At 43.7% G+C, this 16,693-nt stretch overlaps 1 protein-coding gene across 1 annotated transcript in view; it reads left to right on the top strand.

The window, feature by feature from the left end:
* The window catches only part of cyfip1 (cytoplasmic FMR1 interacting protein 1), a 42,404-nt gene that overhangs the window by 2,855 nt on the left and 22,856 nt on the right, over nucleotides 1–16,693 (top strand). The window contains exons 2-15 of the mRNA XM_015975769.3: nucleotides 5,037–5,154; nucleotides 5,385–5,474; nucleotides 5,939–6,016; nucleotides 9,204–9,305; nucleotides 9,384–9,565; nucleotides 10,016–10,112; nucleotides 10,335–10,463; nucleotides 10,536–10,640; nucleotides 11,781–11,872; nucleotides 12,099–12,216; nucleotides 14,751–14,873; nucleotides 14,990–15,115; nucleotides 15,193–15,359; nucleotides 15,519–15,666. Coding sequence (XP_015831255.1) covers nucleotides 5,038–5,154; nucleotides 5,385–5,474; nucleotides 5,939–6,016; nucleotides 9,204–9,305; nucleotides 9,384–9,565; nucleotides 10,016–10,112; nucleotides 10,335–10,463; nucleotides 10,536–10,640; nucleotides 11,781–11,872; nucleotides 12,099–12,216; nucleotides 14,751–14,873; nucleotides 14,990–15,115; nucleotides 15,193–15,359; nucleotides 15,519–15,666 — 1,674 coding nt within the window. The 5' untranslated portion in view covers nucleotide 5,037. The remainder of the gene's footprint in view (nucleotides 1–5,036; nucleotides 5,155–5,384; nucleotides 5,475–5,938; nucleotides 6,017–9,203; nucleotides 9,306–9,383; nucleotides 9,566–10,015; nucleotides 10,113–10,334; nucleotides 10,464–10,535; nucleotides 10,641–11,780; nucleotides 11,873–12,098; nucleotides 12,217–14,750; nucleotides 14,874–14,989; nucleotides 15,116–15,192; nucleotides 15,360–15,518; nucleotides 15,667–16,693) is intronic.

Below are 16,693 nucleotides of genomic sequence, written 5' to 3'. Positions count from 1 at the left end.
AGACACTTAGTATGCTTTCCTTTTGTTGTCTTTAACACGAGGACGCCATGTTCGGTCAGTTCCTTTTCTTGAAGCAGACTGTGCAACACATGCTTTCTGTCTCTGAGGTTCTTAGTTCCTTGTTTTTTAGCTGCAACTTTGCTGCTCAGTGTTCAGTGTAAGGAAGCGAGAAAGGACATTTTAAGTCCATGCTGAGACCATCTGACCTCCCTTCTCATTTAAACTCTGTGTTTCCTAACTAACCACATTTATTTCTAACTTGAAGTAGTCAGCACTTTTTGGGGCTACATTTGACCAAGTTGTTGCAGCCATGTGTCCCTGCTTGGACACCCCGCTGTGAGAACCAGATGCTGCTGTTGGCTCCCAGAAATCGGTTAAAGGCGAGAGGGGATAGGGCGTCCCAAACTATGGAATGCTCTTCATTTATCTGTTAGGCTTTCCTCTCACCAGTAGTGGATTTTAAAACGAGGCTAGTCGTGGCCTAATGATGGTGTCTGCCCTGGGAGTGGGAAATCGGGGTTCAAATCCCGGCCGGGTTATACGAAAGACCTTAATAGTGGGACTAGGGCTGTAGCGAAGCCTCGATTACGTCGACGGCTCGATTCTAAAAATTCGTCGACGTCAGATCCGGAAGTCGACGCACCGCGCCCACTTGTTGCATCCCCAGGAGTTTGTAAATAGAGGAGGAATCTGCCTGTTTTTCCTCTAGTTCGCCCTCTTCTCCGCCTTCACTAACATCTCCGCCAAATACCGAAGACCCGGAACAACGTCCGTCCGCTACTAGGTTCCGTTCCTGTTTTGCCCGCCTTCGTTTCCCGGTGTTGTGCCATAAATCGACTCACTGCCAAAAAATGATTAGCTTAGTTTTTTCCAGTTCGGAAGTTGTTTTAAGTGTTGCTATTTCTCTTAAACGTTCACAATGAGGATATATTAATCCTTTTTGCAATATTTGCGATTGAAAGATGGTTTGTGGTAAGAACTGGCTTTCTTTATGTTACAGCCTTGATACTAAAAAATAAATAAACAATGTAAAATGGCGCCCTGTATTGAATGTAAACGTTGTATAAATGTAAATTAACAATTCTCCAGTGATTTGATTTTTTTCCCCTTCCTTTCTTTAGTGGCTAATCATTTTTTGGCAGCGAGTCGATTTATTGCACAACACCGGCAACGGACAACAACTTCCGGGGTCAGATGCGCTGCTTCGTCTCTATAGCAGATGCAGAAAATCACCTGGAGCGTTTCTCCCTTCATAAAGGAGCTTCTTTCAGACATGAGGAGAGCTGTTTTGGTGGTAGCAGTCTCTCCTCCGTGCTGGTCTGTTTGCTGCTGGGTGTTTTTGGTTTATTTAAACTTGGCAACTTGAACTTAACATTGGTAAAGCTACTGTTAGCATCTTCGCTAACAGCTTCTTGCGTTTGGATAAGCTGTTACGTTTTGGTTTAGAGTTCATCTTTTTTCAATCCAATCCAATTTTATTTATAAAGCGCATTCACAAGGCATTACAACCAAACACGGCGCTGTACACTAGAAATGTTGGTTAATTAAACAAGCGATATTTAAACATGTTGAACACATATAAAAAATAATAATTTGTGGTACAAATTAATAAATGTCTAAATGTAATAAAATCTCCCTTTTATTACATTTAGAGTGTTGTGGGTTTTCGGTTTAGTTTAAAATATCACCTTGAGTTTGGTTTAACCGCCCAGTTTAGAGTTTGGAACTTTGGAGATTCTTATTTTGGTCCAAAACCCAGTAATCTTTGCCCAGCGGGACATCCCTAGTTATCTGTACTTTTGTTTTAATTCCCCACAGGCAGAATTAGTTTTATTACTCCCAACCTGTGGATGGAAAGATTTGTTTTTTTTGTAGATGTAAATAAACCTGATCATCATTTTAACTTTTAAATCCCACATTATTTTCCCTTCCTTTTTGCACACGAGCCAAACTCCCTAGGAAGAGTCGTAACACCACTCGCCTCACACACATAAGTGACCAAAACAAAGCAGCATGGAGACACTCCGTCTCCAACCACCTCTCAGGCAGCAGCCTGCACTCCCAAGTTCTACGCGTCACCAGAACATAACCAATCACAACACAATAAAAGCACTGTTATACAAACTGGAAGGCCTGTAGTGTTTATTCTCTTACAGTAACAATTGATCAATTTTTTTGGAGGAATTTATTAGAGATTTTTTTGTTTTTATTAACTGTGCAATAGAAAAATAATCATTAGATTAATTGTATAAATAGTCATTAGAATAGTCGACTATTCGATAAAATAATCGTCAGAATAATCGTTTTAAAAATAATCGTTTACCCCCAGCCCTAGTGGGACTAGGGTTGTCACGGTGTGAAAATGTAACCTCACGGTTATTGTGACCAAAATTACCACGGTTTTCGGTATCATCACGGTATTTTTTTTAAACGTGTTACATTTTCAGACAACTACATAAACCCTTTATATCAGGAAAATATTGTCCTCGATTTGTGTCTAAATTTAGCCTAAAATGTGTTATTTTGTAATTATGTTGTTTATTTGTTTACATTTTTTCCCTTTAGTCTTTAAAATACCAATATTTGCCCATAACTTCTTATTTTATGTCTGTTTGATGTCATCATTTTAAAAATATTAGATCAGATGATACTCAGTACTCAAGTAGCCTTCTAATCAGATACTTTTTTACCCTTACTTGAGTAATAAACCCTGTATCAGGAAAATATCGTCCTCGGTTTGTGTCCTTCCAGTGAGCTTTGCAGATGTGGGAAAATGTCATCAGGCAGTAATCGTTGTTAAATTCATAATTATTCTCAGAGAGAGACCAACTCTTATCTGCCCCTGGGAGTCCCGTAATGCATAGCGTCATTTCAACATGGCGGTGTTCGCGACACGGTTTATATGCAGGTAGCGGCGCTGCGGCTGCTTTATATAGCGACTCGTTGCATTCTCCCTCAACCCAAATCCTCGGATCACGCATTTTAGCTAAAGCGCTAACGTTAGCTTGCCTTGCGTTGACTGTAGAGTTGTGGGTGATGGTCACGCAGATGTGTCATGAGATTTGAAGCGTTGCTGCCTTTCACAGACACTTTTTCTGCTCGTGCTGCAAACAGGATAGCCGCCTTCTATCAACTGTCCCTCGACATTCTTCAAATATCCAAAAGATGCCCGTACTTCCCACTTTGTCTTCTTTGAGGGATAATAAATGTCCCGAGCGCTGCCGTCTCCTCCTTTGGCCATTATTTCAGCTTTAGCTTCAAGAAAGTTTTGGTTGTAAACAACAAAGTGCTCATTTGCCGCCGGCAACTTTAGCAGATGATACGGTGGCTGGTAAGGGTCACCGCGCCTACACCGCAGCCACGGTAATCCACCGAGATAATATAGTTTTTAAAAACAAGACGGTTATTATTATTGTCAACTTTTTTTTACCGGGGTTTACCGCTACACCGGTTACCGTGGGGACCCAGTGCCTCCCTGCTTGACACTCAGCCTTAAAGGGGTTGGATTGGGGGGGGGTTTAAAAACACCAAATAGTGGCAAGCAGGGCCTCAGCTGCAGCTCTCTGCTCCCCACGGGGACGGGGCAAATGCAGAAATGAATTTCATCATTGTGTGATGACTAATAGGACTTAAAGAGCTGTTTTTATGATCCGGCTCTGTGTGTTAGTTGTTGCTGTTATTTTATACAATTTTACCCTTTAAAGCACTTTGGTGACATGATTCATGCTCTAAGGTTAAGGCTGGGTTGAGTTTGGTACTTAGCACATTACCCACCGTGCAGAACGTAAGATTGACATTAAAGATCAGATTTAGAAATGTTTTACCCAATATAGACCCTAACACCTATCCATGAACCTGTTGTCACTTCCAGTGACCTAAAGAAGACTTTCACAATCATGGATTTAAAGTAACTCAGTAACAGATTTGTGTTTAGCATCCTTTTTTTTTTAGTGACCTACCACCTTAAGAGATTTCTTTTCAGAGCGTTGGTCAAATCCATCCTTGTAGCATTTGTGCTCTGCATCCTTTTGCAGAGCAGGAGACCCCCAACCTCCTCTGACCCTGATGGGTGCACACCCTGACCTGCAGGTCTTTTGTTGTTTACGTTAGTTGAACAGTTCTGTTTGCTGTAGGTGTTTTTATTGTTGTCAGCAACGTTCTGATGAAGCAAACTAAAGCAACATCAGAGCTAATCTGCATCTTGCTCAATGTTGACTGCATCTGTAGGTGGTGAGGAATGGGAAGCTACATGACTCGTAAATCCTTTATGGAACTCATTGTTGTTTTTAACCTTTTTTCTCCTAAGAATGTGACAAAAGAAGCTTATAAACAAGCTCTAGTGTGTTTTACACACACACACGCACACACACACACACGCACACGCACACACACATGTGCATGAACTGAAAGAGGGGGGATGTGTGGTGTTGTAGGATGGTGGCCAGTTGAAGGGGCTCTTTGCAAAGTAAATCCTGATCAGTGTGCGGAGGAACAATGAGGACCTTTCTGACAGAGGAGCTCTGTTTCCAGCAGGATACAGGTCATTATTTAGCTCTAACCGTGATACTGTTCTGCTGGCTGTTTGGACAAAAGATCATTTGGACTGATGGAAAAGCTCCGTCTGCCTACACCTTTATCAGTTTCCTGTTGGCAGGGTTGAACCCATCCTGTCTGTGTTTGAGCAGCAGCACCAGCTGAGTCTGTTCTCTCGAGTAAACCAGTAAAAGTCTTAGCCGTGCTAGTGGATGATAGTGGTGCAGTAAAACTAAAATTGGGATTCCCAGTTTGTAAGTTGTTAACATGAGTAAGCCAACACAACTTATCTGAGGACCTGAGCTGTGCTTTTAAATGTTAAATGTAGCTAAATGAAATGTTAATTACTGATTAACCCAAGTCCGGTTCGTGCTACGACAACAAAAATCTGTAGTAAATGACTTTAGAGCCTAAACGTTTCCATGTTGTGCTTTAGTCCTTCGCCAGCCACGTGTTTTCAGACCCCAGTTGGGACTGACTGTCCCTTTGATCTTCTCCACCAGCATGGCGTCCACAGTGACTCTAGAAGATGCTCTATCCAACGTGGACCTGCTGGAGGAGCTGCCACTCCCAGATCAGCAGCCATGCATTGAGCCCCTCCCCTCCTCCGTCATGTATCAGGTCAGTGATGATGGCGCCGTTCGGACTCTGTCCATGAGCTCGTCTTCACACCCAGAGGCAGACCTCTTCTGTTGCTTTACATTGTTGTTTCTCCTTTAGTTTAGACGTATTTTGGGTAAGTTCGGCTGTGTGTAGTCCTATAGATGTTTGCAGCCAGATGAAGTCAGTGGCATTCGAATTAGAAATATCAGAAAAGGCATGCACACAACAAGTGTTTCCTCTTCCAACAGCCCAACTTCAACACCAACTTTGAGGACCGGAATGCGTTCGTCACCGGCATCGCCCGATACATTGAGCAGGCCACCGTCCACTCCAGCATGGTAACCACCAGACCTCCCATTATCAGTAGCAGTTCTCTGTCTTCCTCTGTTACGACCTGTTTGGACAAATTCATTCACCATAATGGGGCCAAAGGCCTTTTTGGAGTCAGGGTCTAAAGAACCCTGGTGGTCCCAGCAGAACATTTGCTGTTGTGCAGCAGGAAGCTCCCCAAATCCAAGCCCAGAATCAAATGGGTCAGAGACAAACTGATGCTTTGGATCGTCTCTTGTCAAGAATAACGGGCTTTGTGTCTAATTAGTGAGGGTAAATGCTCGGAGTGTGGATCAAAAAGCATTGTGTTTGGAGGAATGGAGGGTTTCCCCTCCGCCTGCTGGGAATAAACTATAAATGTACTCATTCATGCATATTTTTCTGTTTAGTTTGAATTAAAAGCTGTTTACTGTAGAAGATGGAACAATGTTGTTGTGCTGATGTAACAAACGGCTTTTGCTTCCTGGGTTAGAATGACATGTTGGAGGAAGGACAAGAGTACGCCATCATGCTGTACACCTGGAGGAGCTGCTCACGTGCAATACCGCAGGTAAACGTAACAGGTTTTTAGACTATTTTAAATAATTATAAATTTTCAGACATCTCAATCTCATTTAGAGTAGAAGGAGTCACAGCTCGTCTGAGAGGTGCGGGATCAAAAAGTGGAATAAACAAAATAAGAATCCGCACACTTCAGTAGGGCTGCAACAAACGATTATTTGGATAATCGATGAATCGGATGGGGTCTCGACACGATTAATCGATTAATCGGATTACATGGGGAAATTTTTAAAAACTGCTAGGCAAACATTATTTCTCTCCTTCCTTCACTTTATTTAACACAACATTATTAGAAAACAGTTCAATAGCAGAAAAACAACATGCCATCACCTAAATTGTCTTATAAGGTGTATAGACAGAGACCCTAAGCTACATCTATCTGTGACCTAAAATGCTTGGTCCAATTAAACAGCTTAAGGGCAATTCTCATCTGTTTTGTTTGATCTCATCTGTTGACATTTATTTTAAATGTAATTAAACATAGGCTGTGAATTAATCAAAATTGATCACTATTTTCAAAAATGACGCAAGTTTAGAAAAGAAGCAGATGAGACAGCATGTCTGATAATTTAGTTTTTCATCTGATAATATTAGAACATGTCAGTGATGTCTGAGGGGCTTTTATGAACACCGTATAACTAACACTACTGGACAGGGTATGGATTACACAGAGGCTTCTGGGGAGCCCAGTTATGGGGGGGCATTTTGCCTTGGCCCCCAAAATGACTTGAAACGGCCCTGGGTGTGTGACTGAGTGTTGAAGGTGACCTGAATAGTATCAAATTTATAAATATTACATGTGTGTAACTTATTGTTTTATAGGTAAAAACGTGTAGTGGAGGTAAATCTACCTACATTTTACTTTTCAACACTTTGTTTTGTTTTCTTGTTTTTATTGAACTATTTTCCTGTCCTGTCTGTCTCTCATCTTCCTGCATCTCCTCTTAATTCTCCAGAAAATCTGTTGTCTGGATTCTTACTTTTTCACCTCATCAGTTACTTTTGAGCAGATCAAAGATCTCCTGACCGCAAAGCGCAGAGCGCGTTTTCGATGCTGCGTCAGTGAGGTGAAATCACCGCAGGCAGCACAGGTGATGAGCTCCGCAGTAGCGCGCTTCAGGCACAAATAAGACAGAAAATAGAGAACATGTGCAGACATGCACGATCGTGTGCTAATTATAGTTTTTTGGTTGCGCCACTTTGAGAATGGACCGTGCGCTGGAAGCAGCTGCCTGGATCGCTGCGCAGCAACGCGCTGTGCCGCTCTCTGCTAAAAGAGTCCAAAAATGATATAATATAGAAAACTTTTTCCGGTTCCCTGGATGTGTAGGATATACAGCTCCCCCATAATTCGATCCCTGCTCCGGGATGAAAAGCCGGACATTTTCATCAATACAAGAACCCGCAGTCCGGACGCCCGGACAGAGAGTGAAAAGTGGACATGTCCGGGGAAAACGGAACGTACGGTCACCATAGTCCTCATAAAGCGGGAAATTATAGATACAGTAATTTGCTCGTGCCCTGGGCCCTTTAGAGTTCGTGGGCCCTGGGCAATTGCCCAGTTAATCCGGACTTGGAACCGGTTCGCAGCAGCGCGAGTCGCCCGGCTCATCTAATAAGCGTCGCGCTCACGACTTTAGACTCTTGTTTTATGAGCTTAGGGCATGTCTAGCCTGTGTAATAATCCGGGACTTGGATGAATCACTTTTGAAAAGTTTTTAATTTACCCGGACACAGAGTTCTCTCCTTCCTCGCTGATGATCCCGAGATGCTTTCGTTTAAGACGCTGCATCATCCCGTGCCATGCCAAGTCTGACCTAAACGTTGCAGGTAACGCATGTCTTCGCCTGATTTAACTGAAAATGCTCCCAAACTTAAAAAGCTTTTACTTTTTTGACTCTCGCTGCTTCTGCCATGTTCCTCTTCCAAACAACTGCGGGCTCTCCCTCGCGCTGATCTGTCTGCGCGCAACGGCGGCGGGAAGGGGGGGGGGGGGGCGCTTTTGGAAGAGTTGTGCGACACAACGAATCGATGACGCAATTCGTTGCCAAAGCTTTTAGTAATCGATTTTCATCAAATTTATCGATTTGTTGTTGCAGCCCTACACTTCAGTCTGCGATGTAGGAGTTTACTGGTCAAGCTTTCGGTCAGAGATGTTCATCAGGAATTGTGGAGGTTCACACCAAACAATCCTTAGTGAAGCAGGTCATTTAGGGTCAGGGTTTACATTTATAACTATTTCTGGGTTGGTTTGTTGGGTAATAGTTGGCTTTAAAGAGCAAGTCACCCCATATCAGAGTCTTACTCCACTCCCACTTCCTGTTGTTGTTGCCGCTAGCACACACACACACACACACACACACACACACATTGTGACATCATAATGTACCAGCTAACATCATAGTGTTCCTCTTAGCCAACAGCGATGGCAGATTTAAATTCCAATGCAGTGCTGAGTTTTTGCCTGAAGGGGGTGCAACACTGAGAGTTTTAGGCAGACTATTTAAATTTGAACTACGATACACTAAAGGGTCAAATTATGAACTACCTGTGTCTACAGCCTGATTAGACACTCATTATATAGTTTATCAGCAGAAGTTGATTTGGGGGTGACTTGCTCTTTAATAATTAGGAATATTACATTAAACTATAATCAAAAATCAAAGATAACATAAATTAGGGTTATGGTTATTTCATTTACATATGAGACAATCTAACAGTTTCAATGATTTTTCTGAGTTTTCATTTCCTCTCCATCTCCGTTATTCTTCCTAGTTAATGCTGCTACACTGATATGAAAAAAGAATCATCCCAATATCACTGTGTGCAATATTAATACTGCAAATGCATGAAGGAAGTGTCTGGCTCCACATGCACCCTAGTTAAACATGTAGCCAGTTAGATGAAACCTTGGTGCCCTGAATGCTCACGGCTGCCGTGATGCTAACGGCTAATATGCAAAAGCACACGGAGAGCGTTGGGACGACAGATAAGACGGAATAAGGTGAAGATCTTTGGTTTTATTGCACCTATTGAAACTTTCAGTTACATAATTGTAATGACATGTTTTTATGAATCATGTTTTGGAGTCAGTACCAACAGTTTTTAGTTAAATTTATACTTTTACCGGAGTTTACCTTTTTAGCTGTATATTTATTGTTTGCTTCCCCTCTCAGGTGAAGTGTAATGAGCAACCAAACAGAGTGGAGATCTATGAGAAGACTGTTGAGGTCCTCGAGCCAGAAGTCACCAAGCTGATGAATTTCATGTATTTCCAGGTATGATTTTAATATTTGAGACCGATCGCGTGCAACATTTACACAATTTAATTAACAAGGTGCCTGATTCTCCTCCAGCGTACAGCCATAGATCGTTTCTGTGGGGAGGTCCGGCGTTTGTGTCACGCTGAGCGGAGAAAAGACTTTGTCTCCGAGGCATACCTGCTGACCCTCGGGAAGTTCATCAACATGTTCGCTGTGCTGGACGAGCTGAAGAACATGAAGTGCAGCGTTAAGAACGACCACTCTGCGTACAAACGGTCAGCAGAACCCCGGCTCACAGCTGATTCACTCACTGTCAACTGTTACTGACGGGGTTAAACAGCAACAGCAGAGGATGGAGGAGAATGATCTGTGCTTCAAAAATGCTTCAGGGAACATTTAGAAACTTTTTTTTTTAGATCGACAAACCTGAAAGTCCACATAGAAATGACGGGTGTTGTAATTTACCGGGGTTACCTCAGACTCTGACCGTACCCGCCTCTTTCACATCAAATCTGTGTTTTCTGGATCATTTGATGCTTTTTTAAACTAAACATTGACAGATCAGATGATTTAATATGTACTGGTATCAAGGTGTTTGGGACAGTCATCCTGACTTTTAGACGAACATTTTGCTGACGTTTGTGTGAAGTAGTAATAAAACACGGTTTATTGGTTTCATCTTCCTGAAACCTAAACAAGTAAAATACTGTTTTGTCTCTTCTCAGGGCTGCTCAGTTCCTCAGGAAGATGTCTGAACCTTCCTCCATCCAGGAGTCTCAGAACTTATCCATGTTTCTGGCAAACCACAACAAAATCACTCAGGTTGGTCTGAAGCTAAGCGTTAGTGATGGAAACACTGGAAATAGTTTTGGCAGCTTATTAAAGCTTCCCAGTTGGATCAGTATTTGTCTGAGTTTTGGAGAAGGCCCAGTGTTTTCCTGGAAGAGGTGCCAGAGTCGGTGATTTTGTTTTCTAACCAACATCATCTCTAGAAAGGAGTGTGTAGATGTTGAGTTGAGGAATATCTTCTTGGTTGTCTCTCAGTCATTGCAGCAGCAGCTGGAAGTGATAAACGGATACGACGAGCTGCTGGCAGACATAGTCAACCTGTGTGTCGATTACTACGAAAACAAGTTGTATCTCACTCCCAGTGAGAAGCACATGCTCCTGAAGGTAAGCAGACCTCAGTCTGGAGCTTTGTTCACAGCCTCCGATGTCCTTCATAAATCTGCTGCTCCTCTCCAGGTTATGGGCTTTGGCTTGTACCTGATGGATGGAAACAGCAGCAGCATTTACAAACTAGATGCCAAGAAGAGAATCAACCTCACTAAGATTGACAAGTTCTTCAAGGTAAGATTGAAACGGCTGTCTTGTGCTAGTGCGATGCATGGCCTGTTAGCATTCCATGCACGTGTTGTGAATGACTCCTAGCTGCTGTCCCATCAGCAGTTTCATATCTGACTGATTTACAGCCAGGTTATTGTTCACTAAAGCTAGTTTTCCAGGAGCACTACTCAAGAGCAACTTGGACCAGTGCAGCTCGGCCTGGCCACTGTCCATGGTTCGGGATTTCCCCTCAGTTTTTAGTCCCTGCTCCGTTGAGGTACCTGGCAAGGCTGAGTTGAGCGGCATCGTGACTCTGGCTGCTGGTTTTCTAGGAGGAGTCACTGGTTGCTCCGGTGTTTTCTACCTTCTGCTTCACTGCTTGCAGTCATTTCTGGTTCAGAGTCTGACAAAAAGCCCTAAAACTGAGCAAAAGGTCAGCAACATCAACAATTTTCAAGCTGAGTTGTTTATGTGGAGCATTCAGGTGACCTTACACCGTTTATCGATCACCTCATGATATTTTGTCCTGAGTAAAAATTGCCCCCCCCCCCCCCCCATGCCTATGAGGGGGTAGGAAGATCGACTTTAAACGATGATTGTTTGTAGATTATTCATCATGTGTTCAGTACCGGATTTACATAGTATGTCTGTGTCTCCTGCAGTATGCTGCGTAGTGTTGGTACCCCAGATTTTTCCTTTTGGTTTTCAGTGGCTGAAGGTTACAACTCTAAACTAGTGCTCGTGTGTGTATACATGCACCTTATCAGTTGTTCTTCAGCTGATTCTCTTAAGTGTTGCTGCTGCTGTAACAAGCGAATCTCCCAGCTGTGGATCAATAAGTTCTGTTCTGTTTTCTTCCAGTGAGTTGCATGTAAATCCTGCAGTGGTCCATGATGTCTTCCTAACACACACACACACACACACACAGACAAAAACATTATTGCCTGTAGGCTGTGCTTTCTAGACAACACTTAGATCCTTGTTATCCAGGTAGAATAACAACCAAACACATGTAATGCATTTTAGATGTCTTTTGTTGAAATCTGTTTAATTGTAAACCAAACACCTTCTCCATGGTTCCGTGTTTTCCATAAGGATCTGTGTTTTTGTTGTTGTGATTTTTAATGTGAAATAACTTGTGTGTGTTTTTTGGGATGTTTGCAGCAACTCCAGGTGGTCCCGCTGTTTGGGGACATGCAGATCGAGTTGTCCCGCTACATCAAGACCAGCGCTCACTTTGAAGAGAACAAATCCAGGTGGGAGGAGAACACTGGACGCGGAGGTGTATCGCAGTAAAACTGATCATCTAAAACATGTTCTGTGTAACAAACCGTATCTTTGTAAAGCCCGATCTAAATGAAGATCCAAATATCACACTAAATGTTGGGTCAGCTGCTTTGACTTCATGTGAAGATGATGCAGTCTGACCCTTTCTTGGTGTAGATCATGTGTCATTTCTGTTTTACCCCATGTCTTCTCCAGGTGGACCTGCACATCTATATCCAGCAGCCCCCAGTACAACATCTGTGAGCAGATGATTCAGATCAGGGAGGATCACATGCGCTTCATCTCCGAGCTCGCTCGCTACAGTAACAGTGAGGTTGGTACAAACTTCATCAAAGTTTAAACTGCAAACAACAGCCAGGTGTTCCATCCTCACACTCACCTTTCACAGTGAGCCCTGCATCCCCCCTCCCCCACATCAGGGCTGTCAAACTCACTTTCAGTGAGGGCCACAGCAGCATTATGGTTGCCATCAAAGGGCCAGCTGTAACTGGAAGACTGAATGCCCTTGATGTTTTGATCAGTAACAGTCTCTGTATTTGATGATGATTTAATCAATCAAAGACCAAAGGTGACAGATCATCTGCTGCTGTGGCCCCCAGACTCTGGACCTCTCTCCCCCTGAGCCTGAGATCAGTGGACTCAGTGGACTCCTTCAAAAAGCAGCTGAAGACTCACTTGTTCAAGCTGGCTTTTGTATGACCTTCTTCACCTCTCTCTCTTTATTCTAGCCTCGTGAACTAGACCAAATTCTTGCTTTGCAAAGTTTGGTCTAGGAACGCTCCACTGGAACCTCTGCAGCCCCAACAGCATTCTGGCTGGCCAATCACAGCTCTCTAGAGGGGTTTGAAACGCATAAAGAACTGTGATTGGGCCAATCATAGTGCTCTATCTGCTTAGTGAACAAATCACAGAGCTTCATCCGCTTTGTGGGCCAATCAGGGCCCTCTATATGCCTGGTGGGTGGGATGATGCAACAGAGTGAAACAAGAGGATGTCACCTTCCTCAGGATCCACTGGTTTCCCTCTTTCCTGTTCACTCTCTCTCTTTCTTAACATTTTTTTCTTTTAAATCCCAGTTGCTTATTTTTGCTCATTTTAAATATATTTTTAAACATTTTCTAAGTGCTTTTTTATATTTTTACATATTTTTATTTTTTGTTTTTGTGAAGCGCCTCGTGATTTTTATCTTGAGAGGTGCTATAGAAATGATATTTTCTTCTTCTTCAGAGTTGATTAGGAAACACTCCTTTTCAACACGGGGTTTTAACTCTCATGCCAGTGTTACATGTCACCTATATAACTCGTTTTAGTGTTAAATGAACTATTCTTGGTCTTAAATTGGACTGACACCAGAAAATTAACACTTTTGAATTTGCTGTGAGATGTCACAACACCGTCACTAGCTCACTCGGTGCTGGGTATGGCTCTCACTATCTGAGCCGTGCACACCACATGATACTTGGGATTACAGTCTATGGATCATGTTCTGCCTTGCAATCCGGTAGTCAGTATTTTCCCGTAGTGAGACACGAAACGAATGCTATGAAAGAGAACTTTAGGCTACTGTCGTCACCTCTGTTTTCTGAGTAGCATGAGCGAGTGTCTCACCATGACGCCCTCCTTGCTGTTTCCTAGCGAGGAAGAGGTGGTCCTTTTAGAATACTGTCAGCGAGGTGCCGGCCCAATACATGGGTGGGGTTCCCGCCTCCTATAAGCTGACAGATTTGTTCCAGCCAGTGTGGAATAAGAGCTTCTGATGAGGTCACGCCTAGGCGTTCCCCATAGTGAGACCCTCAGTCATGCTACTCGGAGAACCGGGGTTACGACAGTAGCCTAAAGTTTTAAAAGGATTGGGAGAAAAAGATCAGATTTAAACTTTTAAAACAACAAACCGCACAGAGAAAGCAGAGAAACTGCCACTTTTAATGTGTGCATACTGGGCATTCCTCATGCTGGAAAGGACAGCGCTGCATGATTTGTTGCTTTCAAACAGACTAATTTTGCTTTCAGCTTTTCCCTTTGGGTGTCAACAAAACGAATCACCTGTCTCCAATAATTCCCAGTTTGCCACCAACCGTTCCAGTTCACAGCAAACTCAGACAAATGTGAAGCCAGCCGACAGAGACAGCTATGCTAATAAACAACATAAATTGCCAACAAACTACAAAACGTGGTGTTGTTTCCTGCAGCACCGGAGCGGTGTGGTAGCTACAGGTGTTATGCAGGGTAAAGTTAGCCTGCCGGCCGAGTAGCCATGTGACTGCACCGTCACCGGAACATGCATTGTTCACAGCTGCATACCGAGGAAGTAAACAACTTACAATAAGAGCAATGCTGCTGCTTTTAAATATATGCGTCAGTGTACTTCCTAAACAAGTGACAGCAAAAAGGACAACTTGGATGTTTTTTTCTTCATATTTTAATGCTTTCCTGAAAAGTATTGGATCGGGACTTGGTGTTGGCAGATACTCCAAATCAAATCACTCGGATCGGGATCAAAACCATGTGATTGGATCTTCCCTACCTGTGGGCCTTGACATCGACACGCGTGTCCTACATCCATCCTCTGGAGGGTCTGTTAGATGTGTACCATGTTTAAACTCCCAGAGGTTGTGTAAGAAGCTTTTCAGCAGATGTCTCGCTCCGCTGGATTTCCAAGTGTCAGAAGTTGGTGTAATTGTGACAAGAGGATCAAAGCTAAAACGTTACTTATCAGTGCACTTTTCTGTTTTTCACAGCTCAGGTGGACTAAATATTTGGTGTGTCTCGGACGATTTTTGCATAAGAACCTATAGATGAGTAAGGGTGGACATGGTGTGTGAAGTGCATGTTCATAAATCTCTGTAGGTGGTGACTGGATCAGGACGTCAGGAGTCCCAGAAGACGGACTCGGAGTACAGGAAGCTGTTTGACTTGGCCCTGCAGGGCATGCAGCTGCTCTCCCAGTGGAGCGCTCATGTCATGGAAGTGGTGAGGAAGCACAAACTCCCCTCAAGAGAAACGATTTACAACGGCTCAGTCTCAAACGAATGAATAAAGGACCTTTTTCTTTGTCTTTGCCAATCACCTTTGTCTCCCCACCGCAGTACTCATGGAAACTGGTTCACCCGACAGACAAATACTCCAACAAGCAGTGCCCTGACAACGCGGAGGAGTACGAGCGGGCCACTCGCTACAACTACACCAGTGAGGAGAAGTTTGCCCTTGTAGAGGTTTGTTCAGCACGGCCTGTGTGGAATAAAGCCTCCAGCCTAGTCCTGCTGCTTACGCCGTGTTTTGGCTTTGGCAGGTGATCGCTATGATTAAGGGACTGCAGGTGCTGATGGGACGCATGGAGAGCGTGTTTAACCATGCCATTCGCCACACCATCTACTCGGCTCTGCAGGACTTTGCCCAGGTGACGTTGCGTGATCCGCTCAGGCAGGCAATCAAGAAGAAGAAGAACGTCATCCAGAGGTCAGGACCACACCACACTTCCAGCTGTTATATCTGTTAACCAGATGTTAACCAGCTTCATGTGGGCTGAAAGTAGCAGCAGAAACGCCACCACTCACGTTCATTACGTTGTGGAACAGGTTTTTCTTCCATTTTTATTAAATGGTTCTCTCACCACAGTGTGCTTCAGGCTATCCGGAAGACCGTCTGTGACTGGGAAACTGGTCGGGAACCGCACAATGACCCCGCCCTCCGTGGAGAGAAGGATCCGAAGGGAGGCTTCGACATTAAGGTTCCCCGTCGAGCCGTGGGACCCTCCAGCACTCAGGTGCCCCCTCTGCTGATGCTGTTTGTCACAACTTACTTCATAGAGGCACGGCTCTCAAACCAGTATCTCACTGGGCTGGTGGCAGGCTGAGAATGGTGCTCACAGGTTTGAACGTGGATAAAGGGTTAGACACTTTCTTCTCACAGTAGTCCGAGTCGCTGTGGGTGTCAGGAAATATTTTTCATAGTAATAATAATAATAATAATTCATTTTATTTAAAAAGCGCCTTTCAGGTCCCCCGAGGTCACTTTACAGACGAAAGAACACACAATAAAAATACAAATCATACAACTAAAGGACAAGGAAACAGAATAAAAAAGATTAAATCACAAACAATAAGTGGTTCAGAGCAAATGGGTGTTGAGTTTGGTTTTGAAGAGGTTGAAGCTATCGGTGTTTAGGGAGAGCGTTCCGGAGACGGGGAGCTGAGCAGCTGAAAGCCCTACTCCCCATGGTGCTGAGGTGGAATGAGGGAATCACCAGATGGATGGAGGAGGAAGATCTAAGAGAAAGGCAGGGTGTAGCAAAGTTATGAGGCTGGCAATGTATGGAGGGGATATGGAATGGATGGCTTTGAATGTATGGAGTAGAATTTTGAAGATGATCTGAATTTTATGGGAAGCCAATGAAGCTGCTGAAGGACCGGGGTGATGTGGTGGAAAGTGTCAGTTCTACTGATAATACGTGCTGCTGGATTCTGAACAAGTTGGAGTTTATGAGTGAGTTTGCTAGGGAGACCGTACAGAAGTGAATTACAGTAATCAAGGCGGGAGGTAACAAGGCTACTGACTATGACGGCTGTAGCGTTCGACGTAAGGGAAAGACGGAGAAGATTTATGGATCGGAGTTGAAAGAATGCAGACTGAGTTATGTTATTGATGTGAGCCTGAAACGAGAGAGAGCTGTTGAGGTTGACACCCAGACTCTTAACCTGAGGGGTGGGGGTAACCGTGGTGTTGTCAATGGTTATGGAGAAGCTGTCAATTTTGGCGACGATGGACTTGGTACCGACCAGGAGAAGTTCAGT

The sequence above is a fragment of the Nothobranchius furzeri genome, chromosome 16, assembly GCF_043380555.1.
Source record: "Nothobranchius furzeri strain GRZ-AD chromosome 16, NfurGRZ-RIMD1, whole genome shotgun sequence".
Lineage (NCBI taxonomy): Eukaryota > Metazoa > Chordata > Actinopteri > Cyprinodontiformes > Nothobranchiidae > Nothobranchius > Nothobranchius furzeri.
This window is presented reverse-complemented; position numbering and strand designations above follow the sequence as displayed.